Genomic DNA, 21,198 nt, shown 5'->3' with positions numbered 1-21,198 from the left:
ACACTCCGTGAACATTTAGGATCTTTCATATGTGAATTGAATTTCAGTTTATTGTACAAATTGATGCTGTTATAAAGATTGATTATGATGATATTTTTGGATAACACGTCGGCAAAAAATCTTTTTTTATATTGTTTTTGTGAAATGAGAGATTTTGGTCATTTTTCGCTTATACCCGTTTAGGAATGAAATCTGCTTTACCTCTTTTGACCTAAGGCTGAGCAGTAGCTGCACGGTTTTCCTTCAGTGTAATGTGTCAGGGTTTTCTTTCATTCATTCCTTTCTCACTCGCTCATTATGTGGGAAGAGGTTTATTCAGTTTCTCAGGTATGATATTCTCTCTCTTTTCTGTCCTCTTATTTGTGAAGTTTCACAAGGGTTCTGCTCTTCTCCTGAATGTTGTGGCTGTAACCCATTGTAAATATTGAAATGCGTTTTATTCTGTTTAGGAAAAAGTGATAATATATGTTATTGAATATCATTAATAATATGTAGTGTTGAACTGACTGTTAACAAACAGTGTTTTTCAATGTAATTGTAAAGTTTAAGCCTCAAAAACAAGCAATAAGTGAGTTTTCTCATTGTTTTAAATAGTGGTTTGATATTATATTTGAATTCATTTTATTCTTTCTTTACTTTAACTGTTTCATTTGGATGCTATTATTCCTTTTTAAATGTATCATACCAAGTGATCTGTGTGTGTGTATGTGTGTGTGTGTGTGTGTGTCTTTTTTTTACTAAATTAAAGCATCTCCATCCCAAACTCTTTCAAAGTTGAATAATTTTGTAACTATGTTCATAACTCAAGTATGTTTTTAGCCAATTACCCAAGGACATACCACAGGAAAACACCAACATATTTCTTTATTTGGTTTTCACCTATTTGCCTGAGAGCATACACTGGTCACATCCACCCAACCTTAAGTCAGCAAGTGTAGTGTACCTGGGATTCTAAATCCCGACTTTGAATTCCAGGACTAGAATCCACCTTTGCACTGTAAGATAGTGTCTTATCTGGTCACGCCTTTTTAGAGTCCTGAAGTCTGTTACAACAAGGCTTATAAATTGACTCTTATCAGCAGTAGGTGATTTGCTTTTTGTTTTTTTAATGGGAGATGGCCCATTGGTCACTGAAAGTACTCTATAGAGTATACAGGAGGATGGCAGGTTAACAAGGGGGATGCATTTTGGTCATTTTGCTAACAAGGGTGATGACACCCCCCCCCCCCCCCCCCCCAACAAATCGCCTACTGTGTATCAGGCTCTGTTACATAAAAAGGAAACTTCCTTTGACAAAACACGATTGTAGAGACTTGTCTCTGTGGGCATATCCTGTTGGTAACTGTTACAATACTGCCACACTATGGCTGTCTACCACTTTACAGAGAAGCCTTTAATGCACCATCGTGTCATTTGTGGTCTTATCAATATTCCAGGAAACGCCAGAACTGACAGGAAAAGTATGAACTGTACATTAAAGTTATTCTTCTAAAAAACAGGTGCGTCATCCACAGCTTTCGAATGTTTTAGAAATTAATCTAAGTATAAACAAATTCGTTTTGTATTTGAGATGGGGTCAGCCATCAAAACTTGATTTTCTAAATAGAGTCTAAACCATTAGTGTAGTGTGTACTATGTAAAACAAAACTACAGAAGCCGAAACGACTGCTTATTCTGTGTCAAACCAGACATGCAGAAATTCTCACTAGATTTAATTTCTCAGAAGTGTCACTTTGTGAGACAAATCTGAAACTCAGTTCTACAAGATTGTGAGACAATAAAACCATTTGCTCGAGGTTTTTCTCAATGCTTTTCAACGGAAAACACAAGTTCCATGTTTTTGGTAAAATTGTACTATATGGCCTAAATTTTTTTTATCACAAAACATTAACGTGAAGATAAAAACATTTTAACTGAACTTCAGGCTTTATATCATTTAGCCTCCTGTATGTCTAACCATTGTCCACTAGGGGGCAACAGCATCTTACAGATTACTGTACCAAATCGGTTGTTTCTGTGACAGGTTGTCTGTAATCCATCTCACATATTATTTGCTATAAGTATGTCATAATTATTGGAAATAATGTGAGTAAAAATGTTTAAATACAGCATAAAAAATGCCAGAAATGTTGCGCTGCTAACTTTGTACAATGTAAGTGAACTGTTTGCTCTTTGACCTCAAATAACTCAGACATAATAAACAAGATTAAAACCTTAATACTTTTTGACAGAGGTTTTGCCTGTCAACTCTAAATGTTTCCTCTGGGACAACAGTGCTTTTGTTGGGTATAGATGCATGCCTGGACCTGTCTGAAGTGGTTCACCACTGAGACCGAGGGCCATTTCAGGTCTGTATTTTAAAAGCCCACAGAGTTTCAACCAATCAGAGAAAGCTTGGCAATGAAGCCTGAATTTTACTGCTGTAAAACAAAACACATGCTTGGATTCAAATTGGAAAAGTTTAGTGCTCAACAAACTTGAGGTTAGGAGAACCTGTTTCAAAGAATTCAACGCCATCTATAATTATCAACCAAATATCATCCTGAAATAAGTCACTTACACACAGTGTTAAATCGAATGTCTGCGGAGTGAGTTGTCTGTGTACGTCAAATGCATTCTCCAGGTTGTCTGTGCTGGATGATCACATCAAACTGTCAAACATCACACTTCCGTGATGGTAGTTACGTTTGTTTAGGTTTACTGTTCGTTATTCAAGCGACTCAGTCTTCAGGTATTCAGTATTCAAGCGACTCAATTGAATCAGTACCTACAAACTGCCTTAGGGTTTAAGGATTAATGTTTGGCATTAACTGTAAGTTTTTGCTGGCTCATCATTTTCCGAAATTTAAAGGTCATCTGTATTAGTGAGAAACTGCTGTTTTCTGTTTTTGTAGGTGATACATGCGTTGTAAGAATGGTAGACTGAGCAGTCAGCCCTTAACAAGGATTTAATGCTCTACCAAAATGTTAGAGTACTTCAGTCTAATGACAGCTTGTAAAACATATCTTTACATGAGGTCAGTGGCCACACTAGTACTAGTCCTATTTGTACGTTTTACAGGTCTTGAGTCTTCTCATGCGTCAGTTTTCTCTGAAATGAATGTTAACAATACTTCTTATACTGAAACAGAATTCAATTTTCGTTTCCTCCAGAGTTGTTTAATGCATGATGCATGCTCGTCATCATGAAGTTAATAGATATTAAGAAAAAGTCCTGAGCATTCTCTAGGCCTTTCCTCATAAAATCATAGTTGCAGTAACTTAGACAGTGCGGGCTTTTTGTCACATCAAGGTGTTGCCTACCCTGCCACAACCTCCAAAATACTTCCCTGTGTACTAACTCATCATGTATAGTTGTTTTATGTCTGTGGGAACATACAGGATTAAAAATAAATAAATAAATAAATAAAATAAAAATTCAAGATTACATCACAGTTCTGCTTTATTGGGATCACCAGAGACACATCTGAATGTATAGTGTGTATGTGTGTGTGTGTGTGTGTGTGTGTGTACCATCCAAACACGCCCTGTTGCTATGATGAGCGTGTTGTGGGAAGGACTGATGGAACAGTAGTTTGGCATGAACTGACATGGCAGTTGGTTGCTGTGTTGTTGAGACTGATTCTCAGAAATTATTACATGTAGAGACCTGCTGAACGCTGTTGTTTCGGAAGACTGGGTCGGTATTTCTTTACGAAACAATGTACTGATAACAAATAATAGCACGCTGACACCAGTAACACAAACACAAATACGGACCCTGTAAACAAGACAGAAAAGCACATTAACAAAAGGGGTGGACAACAGACATACAAAACAAACAGAAAATACTCAGTCAGCAAATTCAAACAAATTTCGAAAGACAACACTTGACAGACAACACAATCAATAAATGCAAACATAGAAAACACAACATGGGCACAAAATAAACACACTGTAAAATAACACTGAAGACATGTCATCATCACTACACCAAACAGTGTGAATAAGGAGGAAGCGCGTGCTAAATGAAGCAACGTGAGAACAATAAGAGCAAAGAGCAAAGAAACGACGCAGGTAGGAATATAATGAAATGAATTTCCTACCTAACCGGATAGCGCTAAGTCAGACAGACATGAGGACTGCCCATAAGGAGCAGAGACAGGTACATTTCTACTGGACATTCTTGATTTTCAGCTTCTTATTATCCCAGGGGAATCCCAGGGGGAGGAGCGGGGGGCGTCATTAATTTGAACTTCGCTGTTTTAAGCGCTGTGAAGGACGCCTCAAACAGCGTTTTCTGCCATTACCGTTTTCTGTCAATACACATTTATTGTGGTAAACACAACGGATGTCCCGCTGAAAAAAAAAAAATGTCCCGAATGATAAGATCTTTTATCAAATGTGACAAGAAGCGTGTTGTCACACACCCTGAGAGTCACATTTATGTACCCACACAGGAAACCAGACTGTGACGGGTGAGTCAGTCTTACTGAGCAGTTGTGTACATCAGTCTTGTCCAACTCTAGTGCTCACCCTCTACTTCCTCCAACGGCCAGATCAGACAGTATTTAAAAGTGCGTGAGTGAGTGAGAGAGAGAGAGAGAGAGAGAGAGAAAGAGAGAGAGAGAGAGAGAGAGAGAGCACATAGTAGAAAGAGTTGACAGTGCCTCTGTCTTTCAAACCAGTGTGCTTTTAAAAGAATGGGTGAAGGACACATCAGAGAAATCCAGAAACAGACATAAACAGAAATCTTTTATTACAAAACATTTTGCTGAGATGAAATGAAATTAGATGCATTAGACCAAACCAAATTCAAAATAAGTGGATGTATGAAGCCAGAGAAATCAAGAAATCTCTATATGTGTCCTCCATGATACCATCCACGAAGTCTATCGGAATCTAGCTCACAGCTCTCTAAGAGCAGTAACGTGTCCCCAAAGGAACATCTGTATTTAGTTTTTACCATTGGCGCCGCCTGTCGAGTTAGAATAGAACGCCACTAATGTGTGAAAAAAAAGGTAAAAATACCAGTCCAGAGGGGCAAACTTGTATGGTATCTACGTTATACATCAACAAAACGGGGAAAACCATCAGCCTCACTAAAAAGAACTTGGAAACACATCACTATATCATCATCTGAAAATTCCACTAGTTTTATCTGCGAGGATTTTATTTCCGAGGGTGAGAAAAGTATGCCAAGCACAGCACGCATGTTAACTGTTTATCAATAAGGGTGAGGTAGCCTAAATAAATAAATAAACGTATTAATTTACTTATTAATAAATGTGTTTTCTTATCTAATACATAACTTTTGAGGATTTGTGCGGTATCTTCCCGATAATCTGCAAATAAATACCGTTCCTCCTAGGCGCAGGCGCAGAGGGCAATTTCAAAAAAGGCTGTTAGGCGAAGCACGGAAAAAACCAGCGAGAGTGCCTGTCAGTTTATACACCCTTTTAAACGAGTTGTGCGAAGAGGATTGTAATTGCTCATCTGACGTTTCAGTAGTCAGGCTGTGACGATCGTGAGAATTAAATGAATGAAACTGAAAAACCAAAACCCAACTGACACCGTTTGAACGCCCTCGCCTAAGTTTTCTAAACTTTGTGTTGGTAAGTCGAACGAATCGTTGACTTTGTTGTATCATGAAAAAGTAAAGATGTGAGTCCAGTCATTTGCCACTAAATCGCTACATCAAGTATAATAGATGCTTATACGCAGTGAAGCGAATATGTTGTCACATTATTTTTGAGAAGATGTTTTGGATGTTATGGTATAGTTGTTATGAAGCGGGACTTCGGAGAGTTTAAGGAAAAAACGTTATATCTGATGTGTTTGGGAAAAGATTGTGATGAGAATTGTTTAAGTGAATGCTTGCAGCTTGTCAATTGTCATCATAGTTTTAGTTTTTTGCATTGAGAAAAGACACTTTGTTCATCGTGATACTGAGGATATGCATTAGGCGACACAAGTTTTTCCTCTTTTTCTCTTCAAGCGGTGACATGAAAAAAGGTGTGTGTGTGTGTGTGTGTGTGTGTTTGTGTGATGCCATGCCATACTATAGATTCATTGAGCAACGCTGTTTCAGTTTACATACAGTAGGAAATGCTATAACGGAATCGATGTAATGTAAAGACAGATTTAAAAACAAAACGTCTTAGCCCATATATTCCAGACCAGTTGTGCCATTGATTTATACATGTGCCATTTATCATGCAGCTTCACCTGGGTCTGTCTCACCAAAAGGCAACAAACCTTAAGCAGAGAAACTGGTTTGAGTAGTTGTAGAATCAGACACCCCTAAAACGTGAGGAAACTGTACTGATTTCCATCATTTGACAAAAAAAAAAAAAAAAAGTTTGGTCAGGTCAGGTTCTCCTAGTTTCAGAGTGATTCATTAACATAAACACTTGGTTTGCTACGCTGACTTCCTGCACTTTCTGTTGACTTTTGTGCTTTCGGAATTTTGTTTGGACCCAAATTTGATCGCTCAAGGGTGTGTACGAAACGGGTTACACCTCCCTGTTCTTTACTGAGCATTGTCTGGTCCTTGTCTTACGTATGTCATAATGACGCAAAGGTTGTAGTTTTTCTCATTTTTAAAGAGCTGATTCGACTGCATTTTTTGTGCATTTTTTATGAATAATAATGACTCCTCCCATTACTTCGCTCCTTTTAAGACATTATTAAGCCCTTTACTACCAGTACACAAAGAGCTATACTTCAGTTTTGATTACAATGGTCAGCTGCAGCTTTGCCATGTTTAGGCCTGAACAACTAATCAGCTGTTTTTAAGTTGTAAATTATTAACAATGTCTGATTATTGGCTCAGTGAGTGACCACAGACTTGAGTAAGCGTTCTAGCAGGTAAAGCTAAACCGTGCTTACTGTTTATCTCAACCAAAACTGAATTATCAGTCAGTGTCAACAATGACAGCCTTTTGGTGTATGTCCATTGTGCCTGCCTTTGAAGATCAGACCACCGTAAAACTTTCAGCAGACGTTATTTGAAATGTCATGTTGAATAATAAAAATGAAGATGAGATTGCTTAATCCAGTATTTTCCAGTGAGAGTTTTTTTTTCTCTCTCAGTGATGTACCACTTAAGGCAGAAAATTGTGAAAGATCTGTTTTGTTGACCTAAGCTCTGAGGAATGTTTCAATCAACTGACACTATATCTCTATGAAAATAAAGATCTTGCCAGCTGGTTTATCATTCTTGTCAGTACATGTCCTTGATGATATAATATGTTCATGTATAACATAAGACAATGAGAGAGTAGGAGGTCATGATGCAGATAGTGAAAGAGTGATTCACAGAAATGTATGAGAACACATCATGGTTTAGGCAGGAGTCTTCGACCTCTCTCCTTCTCTCATGGTTTTCCCTCCCTCGCTGACAGTTCTTTGTAGGAAATAGTTTTCGGTGGTGAGAAAATTGGGAAGCTCTTAACAATGGAACTTATATGGAAGGGTGCCCAGACCTAGACTGGATTGTGAGTCACACCCAGTTCCTCTCCCAGGCTTGCCTGTGGCTTTGCAAGGCTCCGGGGGTGCTGCACTGCTTCCATTTCCTGATTTTGGACAGATAAGGACCACCCTGCAGAGAGAATCCACAGGCTAACAGTCTGTAATAGAACCCCCCTTTCTGGCAAGTAACTAGTGCATATTTCTGAAAAGCTTGATGTCGTAGTTATAAAGTACTTCAAGTTGATTTTCTCATTAAAACATAGAGGCTTGGCAAGAGAGAGAGGGAGAGACAGAGACAGACAGACAGAGAGAGAGAGAGAGAGAGAAAGAGGGGCAGGGAACTGATCCATAAAATAGTTGGAAATTGCTTAGAAGGAGCGAGAGCTCAAGAAGCAGTCATAATTGTGGGGCCTGAGTTATGTTTGGCCTGTAAAAGCAGAGGGACTTTGAAATCCATCACTGATGCTGTCTAAAGCTTTCTCACATGCCACAGATTCCTAATTTTCATACGGATAGTTAGCTATTCAGCGTATGCGTGTATGTTCACAGATCTGGACTATTGATGGACATGAATAGAAAGGCTACCCCTTATATGCATTGATAAAATTTTATAAAATACTCTGTCTTTTCTCTTTCTGAAACTTGTCTTTGTGAGTAAATTATGCAATTGAACTTTCTAGAAGTGCACGAACAATGATCCTTGTTCAGAATGATAGTTCACTCAGTTGTACATTATTATACGGTTTTCAGTGATAAAGAGTGTCAGAGAACTCTCACCGGAATATCAAAAAGATTTCATGAATGTTTCTCCTTTTTTCTCATTGCAAGGAGTTGCAGTTCTTTGTTTGTTGTTGACACACTGACAAAACAAAATGTGAGAGAAAAAAAAAAGTTTTCAAGAGGGTGGAGATTTTCTACAGGCAACGTAAATGAAAAGCACGCAAACAAACTGCAGGGCAGTTTGGACAGCTTGATTGTTTAGTTCACTGGAACCAAGAAAACTGGCCACTGACCAGATTACTCTCTGATGGACTAAAGCATAATGACCAAATTACCCTCTTCCATCAGCGAGATCTGGGTAAAGTTGCCTCAAGAGTTTACTACAGCCCTTGATGTATAAAAGCCCAGGACTCATAAAGACCTGTTTGAGATTCCCATGAGAACCTGTTCAAGATTTGTAGGGGATCTCCCTGAACTGCACGTGACCGGTCTATGTCTTTACTGTAAGACAAGTCCTGCAGTCAAAGCTAACTCCTGCAGCATGACTGTAGGAAGATTTGATTTAGCTGTGGAAGGACTACTGTGGAGTCATTGAACCAGGTGCTTGCGTCAGGGTCTGGAAATGGTTAGAGCGATTAACAAACCTTTCGTTTCTGTGGTACACTCATTCTTTGAAAGCAATTCTTTCTTTCTTCTTTTCCCTTTTTGGTGATGTTACATATCTTAGTTAGGGCATGTGCTAGGCTATATTATAGCAGATATCTCGTTAGTGGTTTTACTGATTGGATTTTCATTGGCTTTGGATCAAGAGGGAGCTTGCACCAGTGACATGGTTTTGAAGGCGAAGAAATATCAGCAGAGAAAATTTCAGCTGTTTGTGTTGTTCAGCTGTCTTACGATCAAAGATCTTTTCAAGTGTGGAGGATCTCTGGATTTCTATCAAGCGTACAGTGTGTTTGTCAGTTGTACTTTGTAAATACCACTGGCCTTGAACAAATGATCCTCAGTGTGCACTAATTTGCTTGAGTCCACATTCGGGTGCTACTATTTGCCTTGTGGGTAAACAATTCCTTCCTTGATATTTGTGCATGAATAGCTTTTTATCAGTTTTAATTTAACTAAGGTACCAGTGTACCTTGCCCCGCAATCTATTAATGTTACAACAAGGGGGTAAAGTTTTGGGGCTTCATTTACAGAGGGAGATGTAGATGACATTTGTAATAAAGCATAAGGGGGGGGTTTATGATTTTCTTTAGCATCTAACTGGCACAGCAGCTCAGCTTGTAATTAACAATGTAAATTCCTATAATTCAGGCCTAAAGCGTGGAATTAAAAGGAGAATCTAGTTTTGAGATGAGGAAATGTTTTGACTGTAAAGTCTGATTTAGTGTTTTAAGTGTCTCTGCCAGAAATGGCGGACAGTTGTTATTATTTTTTCTCCACTCAGTTGCCAAGTTACCCTCATGTTGGTGTAATCTTGAACAAAGCAGTCACCTGAGTTACCTAACGCACACTTCCTCCATGCGAAGCCTGTCTCTCATTTTTAATCATTTTTAGTTGGGAAACAGGGTTAGGTACCTGGTCAACTCACAGTTTCTTCCAAGCATGTCTAAGTGTCTATACCATTTCAGTGGTTGTTTACAAATAGCATGTAGGCTAATTTGACATTTACAGCAATCAAGTAACTGTGTCATTCTTAGTGTCCCTGGGGCCTCTGTTAACTGATGGTTTAGGCACCTATTTTAGCTTGTGTTTCCTCTTTTACTGGAAAACTGTCCAAGACCACTAGGGTGGAGATGCCAGATTAGTCCTTTTTTTAGCTGGTTTCCAACACCTCAGGGACCTACCGGACAATTTCTCCAATTTTTGTTCCAAGATGGTTATTGTGATATGAATGATCTCACTCTGAATGTCTTTAATGTAAGGAAATATAAATACCATCAAATCTCTGCCTTACTTGCTGTCTGTCAAACAAAATAGGAATGTGTACTGGCAAAACAATTATGCTAAAAGTCTGGGCCTAAATAACCTGACTTAGAAATTGGAAGACTATCAGAAACATGGATAGCAAAATCTCTGTTTTCCTGACTCATCTGCTCTCTAAACTTTGCTTCTCACAAACTTCAAAGCTGCTCTAAATCAGGGCATTTATTTGAAAAATCTGTGAAATGTGGCTTAGCAACTACTGCTACACTAGTATGCAGTAGCCTAAATATGTTAGCATTAGCTCTGATATACTGGATTTAGTCCAACTCTGAATCCGTGTGACATATTATAAACAATCGAACTTCATGTAACACTGCTTAAAGTGCTGTTTAATAATCTCACTCCTTACTGCAAAATCTGGCCACTCTTACTGTTTCTCCCATTAGTAGATCACTATGGACAAGAGAGGGTTTATTGAAACTTGTCCTTGAATTCCATCTGTGTCGGACAGCCAGAGGGGTCTGTTCCTGGGTCTGACAGCCAAGACATAAAGCACTGCTCTACTGGCTTACTCCTTTTTGACAGTCCGAGCATGGAAAATGTTAGCAATAAGTAGGTGATTAACACATCTGATTCACTAGGTTGTTAATCCCTTCTTTAGAACATGGAGTTGCAGGCTGGCCTGTGCCCTGGCTCTGGGCGTGTCTCTACTGCCCTGTCTGTTTTTAGTGACATCATGAATGACATCAAACATTTTTCCTTTATGCTCAGCAAGCTGCCTTTCAGCCTGAAGCAGCACAAAGCAAAAGTCATGCTGTTTGAATGGGGCCATTCCAAAACTCTGTGTCCTGCCTACGTTTTGCTCTTTCAGAGAAAAGTTACATCTGTGCCACTTAATTTTCCATTTCCAGGAAGAGTTTGCTTTTCAGTTCAGAGTTTTACCGTTTCCTGTATTGGTTTCCAAGAGTTTTTTTTTTTTTTATTGTTTCCTTTAAAAGAAAAGAAATGTTAGCTTCGGGAAACGTGGAATAGGCTATTTCACAACAGCCGCCAATGGAGCACCATGAAACCTCTTTATAACTGTGTCCGTGTGTACACGAGCGTGTGTACATGCATGAAGGGTTCTTGTTAATATGCATAAATCTGTGTGTCTGAATGATTTGCTTGAAAATCACAGAGCTGAGGGTCAGAATGGAGACTCTTGTATCCCTGTACTCTGCTAGGGTCATGTGACCAGGCATTGGACTGTTAAAGACTGTTTGTTCATTGTGGCTCTCTCCAGCTGTGTTGCCTATCTCTCACCCCTCCATGTGACCAAATCTGTGATACATCTACTCTGTCGCCAGAGACTTTGACAGGAGAAGAGCTTTTCTCTTACCAAAGCTGGAGCAGAACCTTCAGCATGGTGGTGAGTGACCTGAAAGATCCGTGGTTTAAGGATGAATTTCTCGCAGAATCTGTGCTTCCAATGCTCAGTAGCCTAATTCAGTGTCCTACCTTAATGCCATACTGAGAATGGTTGCTGGTTCCTTGAGCTCGCCTCTCAATAATTAGTGGCTTGTTTGAAAACAGAGGGAGGCGTGGCTTCAGTCGTAGCTTTATTTGACTGAGGGGAGGACAGTGGACAAGTATGTTTGTGTGTGAGGCAAACTAACCACAAGTTGACCGCATCCATCCTAACACTACTCTTAACTGAAAAGTTTCCTTAATGTTTCTGTTTTCTTGTTGTTGTTGCTGTTGGGTTTTTGTTGTTGTTGTTGTTTATTTTTTTATTGTAAAAAACTGCCAGTCATACATATGTTGTGCTTTGCTTTCTTAACTGTATGTTTTGTATGGTAAAGTGTGTGTGTCTGTGTGTGTCTGTGTGTGTGTGTGTGTGTGTGTGTGTGTGTGTTTTAGTGCAGGTCTGTGTACCAAGAACAATGGGTCTGCCTCCAAAGACAAATGTTTTCAGCTTTAGCAAAATGTTACTTCAGTTTTTAGGACAAAGGGGTTGCTTTGTTAATGAGATCATACTCCACTCAAAGTTACATAACACAGGATGACTAAGTTTCCAAATCCAACTCACAGTCATCACCTGGTAGAACTGTTAATGGCCAAGAGCTTTGGATATTGATGGTACTGTAGCACACCTTTTGACCTCTTGTCCTTTTATGTACTTTCTTTGAAATTCACTTATTTTCACATTTGACTTTTTGCCAGTCACATACACCAGGTTGGAACGGCGGAAAAAACCCTTAAGCCTCTATAAAAACTGCACCTTTATTTGGATTCATGGCCTATTTAGAGATGACATAGTTCTTAGAGGAGCAATAGAGTTAATTCAATACTGCCAGAGCATTCTGTATGCCCGCAGGCTATCATCATGTGGATAAATGTCATAACAGTGTTTAATGTGAGAGTTAATCATAGCAACGTTGAATGTGTAGTCCTAGGGCTCTTTCCTTTAAGCAAACTCTATGCTCACTCCCTCTTTGCTACAGCAAATATTTTTACATCAAGACATCACATGAGCCATTCCGTCCAGTGATGTACAGTCGCAGTCTAGTTTAAAGTATATGGTAACGTGAACACAGAGATTCATTCTCCTAAACATTGCCCACAAATGGAATTAGGGACGCTGCGTCTCTAAGTGTAATTATTCATAGATATCGGGAATGTAAAGGTTTGCCCCACTCACGGTCCGGTTTGTATCTACGTTTTTGAGCCGGGGCTCAGTTTCTATCGTGGTTCCACCTCAAAGAAAATTGGACCAACAAAGAACTGAAGCTGATCTGTCTTTTTAATTTAAACATACAGATATGTATGAGTTGTTTTAAGGCTCTTCCCCATGACAGCGGGTGAAATACTGTGAATGTGAAACATCGATAGACCTACACTTGAGACTCTTCTTCAAGAAAATGACTGCAAGAAAATGAAACTCAAGCATCAGTAATTGAAATTGTTTCTTTTAGAAAATCAAAACAATAAAACTAAATCTGGAAAATGGTAACATCATGCTTTTTCAACAGAAAAAAAAAACACATGACATCTGCAAAATGACAACTGACTGCTCTAACCTTTTTCAGATCAGTGCGTGACTCCTTACAACTTAAGAAAAACAAGTTCCCACTTAGAGAAGCTTAAGGATTAGATTTACTTTATTTGTTTATGCGGACTCGTATATTCCATTATAACATTATTCGTTGTTGTTTCAAATGTCAGCATTTTCATAGAAGCTGTGGTAATCATCCACTCAGTTAAAGCATGCAAGTATCGCATGACACACTGTACCTTTTACATTACTTACTGATTATATGATAGTACTCAGCAGCCATGTATTACCCCAAAATGCCAATGGGGTATGATTCATCACTGCTTTTGGTTATGAGTGAACATGCACAGACTTAAATGGACTCTAAAGAATGTTAATCCACCTGTGCCCCGACCATCTGTGTTTTGAATCAAGACTTTACATAACATATTCAGTGGTTCAGTGGTTTAAGTCACCAGTCAGATAGACATGAATCAGAGAATATAACAGCAAATTCTCCACCGTTGTTAAATCATGTACGTAATCACATACATACGTTGACACTTGGTTCGATCTCTTTCCTTTCTCAAATTCCCTGTTATGAGCATCATAATGTTTCGAGCTGATGAATATCTTTGCTCCTTTTTTTGACTCAGCACCAGCATATGATGCTTTGAAGGTGTTATTTCTGTCTCTGTAGGGGATTTTTCTTTTGGAAACTGTGATTTACACACTCATTATGGTAACAGGCAGAAATCACACTGAACTTTGCAGTAATGGTAAGAATGGAGGGGGTGAAAGGCAAAAATGAATACTCATACCCATGTGTACATATATTCATGCTTAAGTGCCTAGGAAATTAAGACTGTGCAGTAGGGTCGATGTAATCACCACGCATCTCTACACTCCAAGGACCATCCAGAACAGAGCAGGTTTCAGTGGCAGTGTGACTGAGTGTTCTTTGCACATTTGAGTGCACCAGTTTCTGTAGGGGACCAGAGTAGATAATATCAGGCCAAGGTGACGGAACTGTGTCTGTCACAGGAAGTAACAATTGAGCAACATGTGGTGGATGGTTTTCAGAATCTTTGTTTTCCCGACTACATCCGTTCAAGTCAAAGCCCCAGGTAATATGAAAACCATATTGCAGCTTTCTTGGAGTCAACAACACAATGAACTGGTGTGGTCAGAGGCTGGATTCTTAGATTCACTTATCCCTCTCAGTGTCTGTTAACCTTTGTTATCCTGATAGTGCTAACAAAGGCCAGTTTTGTATGTTTTGTACGGTGCCTGATGAAATAGGAGGCCAGTCAGTTCTTTCTTTTGAAAAGAAAGTCTCAGTAGTGCTCGCCCATTTTCTACTCCTCACCCATAACCTGCCTCCGCTTGTCCCTTTGTTTTCTAACCCCAGAGAACAGGATTTCAACCAGAGACTAATGAACAACAATGAAAATTCTTGATGCATTAATGGGGAACATTCTTTCAGAGGAATGCAGAATTTATTCCATCAGTAGATATAACAGGAGGATTAAAGTCTCAGACTCTTTGTTTGGAGCACCTATCCTAACACTACAGTGAAGTGTTAGCATTTCTGGAAGGCTTTTCATCGATTTTAGTTCGAGCACCTCGGTCATCTTTAATACAGATTGCCTCATCCTTTGCAAGCCAGGAAAGATGAACATGGGTTTCATGGGTTCAGCTGCAAGACACAAGAGGTAGAACGTTCTCTACATAATCCTAGCTTCTCAGAACCTTTTTAACTCCGTGTTGACTCTGTGTTCAGCTGTTTAATGGCCTGGCGAGTACAGAGAGAACAGGATGAACAAAAGGTACCTGATAATCTGCTGACCAGGTCAAATGCACGATCACACCTTAATGATGATCTAATGACAAAGTAAATGGGTGACATGGGAATTTGTTCCCATGGAAACTTAGGTGTGGAGACCAACTGTTTCCTCGATTTTATGGTGTGCCCCAAAAGACAGGAAATTGGCTCAGTTGTAAAGGTGCATTGTTTGCCAAGTTCTAATTCAGCTGGTCATTTGCAGCTTGAACAGTAAAGAGAGTTCATCTGACAGCTCTGAAAAAATGAACGTTTCTCAGCAGCTCTTATGCACACTGATAGTTCCAGGCATGTTGGACTGATTTGCATTTGCAAAACCAACAGCATCTAACCTCAAAAAAAGAGGGTAGAAACTGTTACTTTGCACATAAAAATATATGCAATAAAAAAAATATATATATATGTATAATACCCCCCCCCCCTATTTTTTTTTTGTTTACAAATTGTAGTAATGCAACTGCTAAGCAACGTTATTATTATCAATATTTTTTATGGCAGTCATTGAATCTTGTGCTATGATTTCATGCTGGCGAAAGATTGTGTTATGATTTAATGCTAGTGAAAGATAAACAAATGTATGACTCTAGCGGTTGTGAAACATGGCACAAGTGAAGAACCGATGAGGTAGCGTACCCTCCTGTATTTTACATTTCTCACGCATTGGTGAGATGTCTGAAAATATTTTATTCAGGTTTATTCTAGAGTAATGGGTACTGTTTTGAACTGTGGTAAACAACATCTTAAAGCCATGTTTTTTTTAACAGGAAAGCACTGGATTACCACAAAAGATTTTCCCTGAAATTATAACAGGAGCAAGGAAAAATATTTGAAGTCAGGATTAGTGATATTTGAATTTTGACATGCTAAGCAAATGAATCGGCATGAGATCTAAGAGGGATATAACAATCATTGTCATGTTTTCCCTTTTAACATTTAACCTTCCTGTCCCATGTTTTGTCTTCCAGTACTGAGGCCTGAGTGCCATGCCAGAGAGGTCTCACAGCACGTCTAATGACCTCCCAATGGGTGAAGGTAAGGCTCTCTTTCTGTTCTCTGCTCCTACTGGCATTGATATAGAACTGGTACTGTACATCTGGCCTTATATGGGGGGAAAAAAGCCATTTGAAGAGCTAAACAAAACATCCATTTAAATGCCAAGACTGGTGGTAATGTTACAGAAATATCATGCATTTTTGAAGTAAAAGGTTTTGCAGGAATACGGGTGAATGAAAAAGGATATATACATACACACACACACACACACACACACATACATACACACGGGGGTGGACACACTCACACACACACACACACACACACGTACACATGCGCGCCCATATACTTAATTAGAACTGTCATCTGCAGCAGTTGAATTCACATAAGAGGTATCCAACCTTTGTGTGCAGTGTCATGGATATCAAGGGGGTCTGTGTGGTAAGAGATTGGTGCCTGGTGCAGTCTAATGGCTTCTTCAGGCCTTGCCTGTTCAACAGAGCAATATTTTATAATCCTTGCCCCTGGACAGTAGAGAGACTCCTGTTTTCATTCAGTCTACAGAGCCCAAGTAAGCTATCTTTCAGAAAACATGTGTGAAACCAGTCAAAACCTTGAAGGTGCCTTGAAGGTGAGGAAGATGTCAGTGAGTTTACAATGGGGAAATGCTCATGGTGAGAAGCCAAACTCAGAAGCATTCAGGAAAGAGGGCAGTGTATAGTTTCCTGTGACAGACCACTTCCTTATACCCACATGAAGGACTTGTCTCAATTTTTGAAAGTGTCACAGTCTGTCGGTGTATGAGTCATGAGGTAATTAGGTCAGGAGCAGGGGCTCTCAGACGGTAATCCACAGACCAAGTGTGGCTCAGGATTGTTTGGTCTAAAAGAGCATGAATATTTAGATAATGAACTCAACCTCAGATTATGCAGTCCCAATCAAGTCTGTATGTATGAAAGTGAGTGATGAGCACAAATGTGTTTTTCTCTCACAATCCTGTAATTAGGTCAAATTTGTTCAGTTCCCAGTTCAAGTAAGGCCCCTTAAACCTTGGTGAAGTGTGCTTTTCTCCTAAGTCCTGAGGTGTCAAAACTATCCAAACTCTGATCCAGGCCTGGAGAGATAGTTGGAATGTCTCTAAGCCTAGAAAAGTAAACTGAGGTCTTTTTGACGTAACATGGTGCTTCCGCTCCAGTAGTAATGGAATGACTATTTTGTATGTGTGCTCTTAGTTGGGGATCAGTCAGAGGGGAAATGTCGCTGTAGTTTTTAACCCTTTTAGTAGATCCTATATGGGCAGACTTTCGAAATTTGTAATGTTAAACACAAATGATCACCTGTCGAATTTGTAAGTTTTTAAATATGACTGAAATGAGAGTTTCTTGATACTGATTCAAAGATATCTTACTGACTTAATGTTCTGAAGTAGTGTTTCCGTGTAACTATTCCCCAAAAAACACTCTTCCTACATAAAAATCTGGAGACTGTATGTGCTAGTATAATCTTACCCAATTTCTGCATTAAAGATTCTGAATGAACAATGACAAATGTTTTCATTGGTCTGAATATTTGACCAATAACCTGGAGGCCTCTTTAGAACAGTAGTTTTTGTTGGGCAGCCAGCTAGCTGTTAGGCAGTGACATCATTTGCGTACCATCACTTGCAACGGCGAAATAAGCAAACACTCATACACTGCATGGCATTTGTCAAACGCAGATCCCAGTCTTAGGATGGTGATGGTCTGGTTCATGTCAAAGTAGAAAATTTCAAACTTTGGACTCAGGAAACATATGAGCAAAAAAAAGAAGGGCAATTTTACTTCCCTCAATAATGCAGTGGAGAGTAAAAGAGGTGAATTACATATACAGTACATTAAATTTGATATGCGTTAAACCCAAACATGCTGGCTTGGTTAGAACTGTCTAGTTCTCCTTGTCGTTCCACAAATGGAAAAAGAACATTCTCACAGCTCTTGGGTTTGGCGGTGGAGAGTGTCTGGCATCTGACAGTGAACTTTCATGTAAACCTCACACTCTCAGTTATAGTAAAGCCCCGCCTCTCAAAGGAAATTGTATCTTCGCCACGTGTTTCTTTCTCACAGATGAACGTTGGACGCTGGTGTAAGAAATTTAGATTTTTCGACTTTTTGACTCAAAGCTGGCACTGGTGTGAAGTGTTTGGATGCCTTTCATTTGACGAGATTTCTCAGCTTGGTTTCTTAGAACGAGTATTAAACCCAGCTCTGGACTAAATTGTACTCCGACTGGAGGTTCAGCGTTCAAAACACAGTCTAATCCAGAACTGGAATTAAACCATCTGCACGCCACCAGTCAGTAAACTCAATATTCTCTCAGTATTTGCTTAGATTAAACATTTCCATTCATCATACACTGTATTCCCTTGTTATGAATGATAAACAAACAGCAGTTATACAGGTCACCACTATTTGACCACCTAGAAAAGCTATAACAGGTAGAAGTTCTTCGAGCTTGTTTTTGGTGTGATAGAGCCAACAACAGCAGAAGTCTTGCTGGCAAAGTGACGACACAAGTATGCCCCTGGAACACATAAACCCACAAGACGGCCCATTGTTTTGACTTGTTGTTTCCACAGCAACGGGGCCCATGTGGGTGAACGCATGCTCAGGGAGCTTTTTGCATAGGCATGTGGCTCTTCCTAAAGCAGGTAAAAGGATTAGGTAGCCAGATTAGCTGGACTTGATGGAACTGAATGGAGAAAGCTTGGAGGCTGTCTCTTGCGTTTAGCGTGAATTTGTAAAGCTGGGTTCCTGGCATGGGAAGAGCTGACTGTCTCTCTGCTCCATGGGAACTTATTTAGATTTGTAAGATTTATCTGACAGGGACATTGCTCATTAATCAACATCATCTGTGCATGTGCTGAATTTAGCCTGTCGGCTATGTCATGTTCATCTGCCTAGGCAGGTATAAGCACACACAGCTAAACAAACTGCGCTCTTTAACATCACCCGACAGTTTTTTTAGAGAAATATACAAGCAAAAATGCACATTCCTTACCGTGTCCCAGAGAAGAGCTTCATCTCAACGTGTGAAGTACTTCTTTTGAAATTTCATGTATGTATTCTGGCAGTCAAAAATAAATGATCCTATAGTCTGACACAAAGTCTTTGGTAGAGTTAGTCTGAGGTTACCATTAATAAATGGTTTGCTTTATACCCAAACGCAGTGTCTAATGTGAACATGTGCCAGAGTGCTCAGAGTTCCCATTGTTTAGAGGAAACAGGGAGCTTATGAACTGATTTGCTGACAGTTTCTTTGTTTGTTTGTTTGTTTGTCTCGTTTCTGATGAGGCAACCCTACTATGTTTTGTACTTTATACAGTCCCCAAAGAGTTGCCTCCATCTCTCCAAAGATTTGGCTGCAATGCTCTGGAAAGGTCACCTTAAAACATACCTGTGTCGTTTTGAAGCACTTGTTATCTTAGTGTAGCAAAGTACATTGTCATAGCAACAGCTGGTTGGTTGAGAATATTCCTACTTCTGTAATGAGTCCTTGGGGAAGGTGAAGGTAGTCCCTGCTGTACCCTGCTGTTGTGTGTGTTGTTGTACGTGGTTCTGTCATTGTGTGTGTGATGGGATTTTGTGTTCTGTAGCTGTGGGTCTAACAGTCTGTGAGATGGTAGGTCCACACAGACAGAAGGCAGGGCACACTCCCACTCTCTCTAAACTCACACGCTAATTGGATAAACGTCCCCTTAACCGACAGAGCAGTTAGAAACCTTGGTCTGAGAACAGCAACAGGTGTAGTTGTCAGAGAATGATACAGCTTGTTCAGTTTGGTTTCGGTACATGGTTGCTCAAATGTTACGGCGAGATTTTGGGCTACGTAGCTCACAACACGTGAAGACCTCTTTCAGGAGCTCTCATCTGTTTAAACAAGTGTCTTAGGACAGGAGAGACTTCAGTCAGATGGAGAAAGAATCTCTATGAAGGTATGGAAACATAAACAAAATAAGAACATGCTATTTTTGCCTGTGTTTAAAAACTGGATTTATCTTTATGCGTCTCTGTTCCATTGTATCTTAACTCAAACTCAGTTATCTTCATACGTATAGGGTCCAGCTGCTCCCTGATTTTCGTGGAATAAATATTTGTCTCCACTATAGCCTCTGCAGACGATGAGCAGGATGAGCCATATAGAAAGCAGCAAGTATCTTGCATTGCATTCAGGTGTCTTTTTTTTCCAGTGTCTATAATATAGCATATTCTGTAGAAGTTTTAATCAGTTTTCATGCCGACATCCTGAGATGAATGTTAAGGTTTTCTGTACTGGACACAATGCCGTCTCTGTTCCCATTTAATAACAATGAAACTCTTCAGCTAAGCTGGCTGCGCACGTCAACGGCGTTGAGGAGAAAGTTGCTTTTATAGGTTGCCGCCCTGTCCGTTTGCAAAGGAAGATTGCGCAGCGATGGAAAGAGAGGCATGCAAGTTGAGGATTACTGTTTAAAACGATCCCATTTTCTATCTGTCTGGTCATTTGTTCTGTGAGAAGCAGGTATTTTGACATCAGTTGGTCCTAAAGTCCTTTCCTCTGGTAAGGTGCTTAATCCCGGTCACATGCGCTGGGCCTAGGACGCTCTTAAGTTGACATGGGAACCTGTCAGTGTCAGTGGAGTTAGGGTTATTGCATAAGCAGTAGGGCTTGGAGTCTGGCTCAGGGAGGTTTCGCCCACTGTTTGTCCTAGAACTTCACGTCTCGCTCATTGCTTTTTCCCCCCCCCCCCCCCTCTATATGTGGGGCCAATTGTTGTATTCTTGATAACATGCAAAGGTGGGTTCTGAGAGTACATGTATAATATAATATTTTAATAAAATACTAAATAATAGATATTTTAAACAAATGAAGATTTTTATTTATTTATTTATTTTTTTTTTGTAATAGCGTAAATTCTTGCTCTCCCTGTTCTGCTGGCTTTTATTCTCTCGTTCTTCTCCTCCTCCTCCATTTCACTCTTTCTTCTTAGTGAGCTTTTAAACAGTGTCCATGTACTCTGCACTACTTATGGTCAGTCTGGCCTGTGCTCTGAGTTCGTTTTATTGACACTGGAGAATTTGTCTTGTTCTGCTTCGGCCTTTACTTGTTTTTTTTCCCCCTCTTTTTTTACAACTTGCTTGTGAAAAAGTTCTTTCCATAATAAGTAGGTGAGGCAATGAGCACACAGACAATTTCATCCCGAGTCTGCCTTCTGAGCAGGAGTATCCAGCCATGC

The 21,198-nt window shown here is 39.7% G+C and overlaps 1 protein-coding gene across 1 annotated transcript in view; it reads left to right on the top strand.

Annotated features, from left to right (window-relative positions):
• Positions 1-5,521: 5,521 nt before the first annotated feature.
• Positions 5,522-21,198, top strand: part of LOC115809301 (pleckstrin homology domain-containing family G member 3) — a 46,458-nt gene continuing 30,781 nt past the window's right edge. The window contains exons 1-2 of the mRNA XM_030770897.1: positions 5,522-5,594; positions 15,920-15,986. Of these exons, the coding sequence (XP_030626757.1) occupies positions 15,938-15,986 (49 nt within the window). The 5' untranslated portion in view covers positions 5,522-5,594; positions 15,920-15,937. The remainder of the gene's footprint in view (positions 5,595-15,919; positions 15,987-21,198) is intronic.

This window comes from Chanos chanos, chromosome 4 (genome assembly GCF_902362185.1).
Source record: "Chanos chanos chromosome 4, fChaCha1.1, whole genome shotgun sequence".
NCBI classification, from domain to species: Eukaryota; Metazoa; Chordata; class Actinopteri; order Gonorynchiformes; family Chanidae; genus Chanos; species Chanos chanos.
Note: the sequence above shows the minus strand (reverse complement) of the source record. Positions and strands in the feature narration are given on the sequence as shown.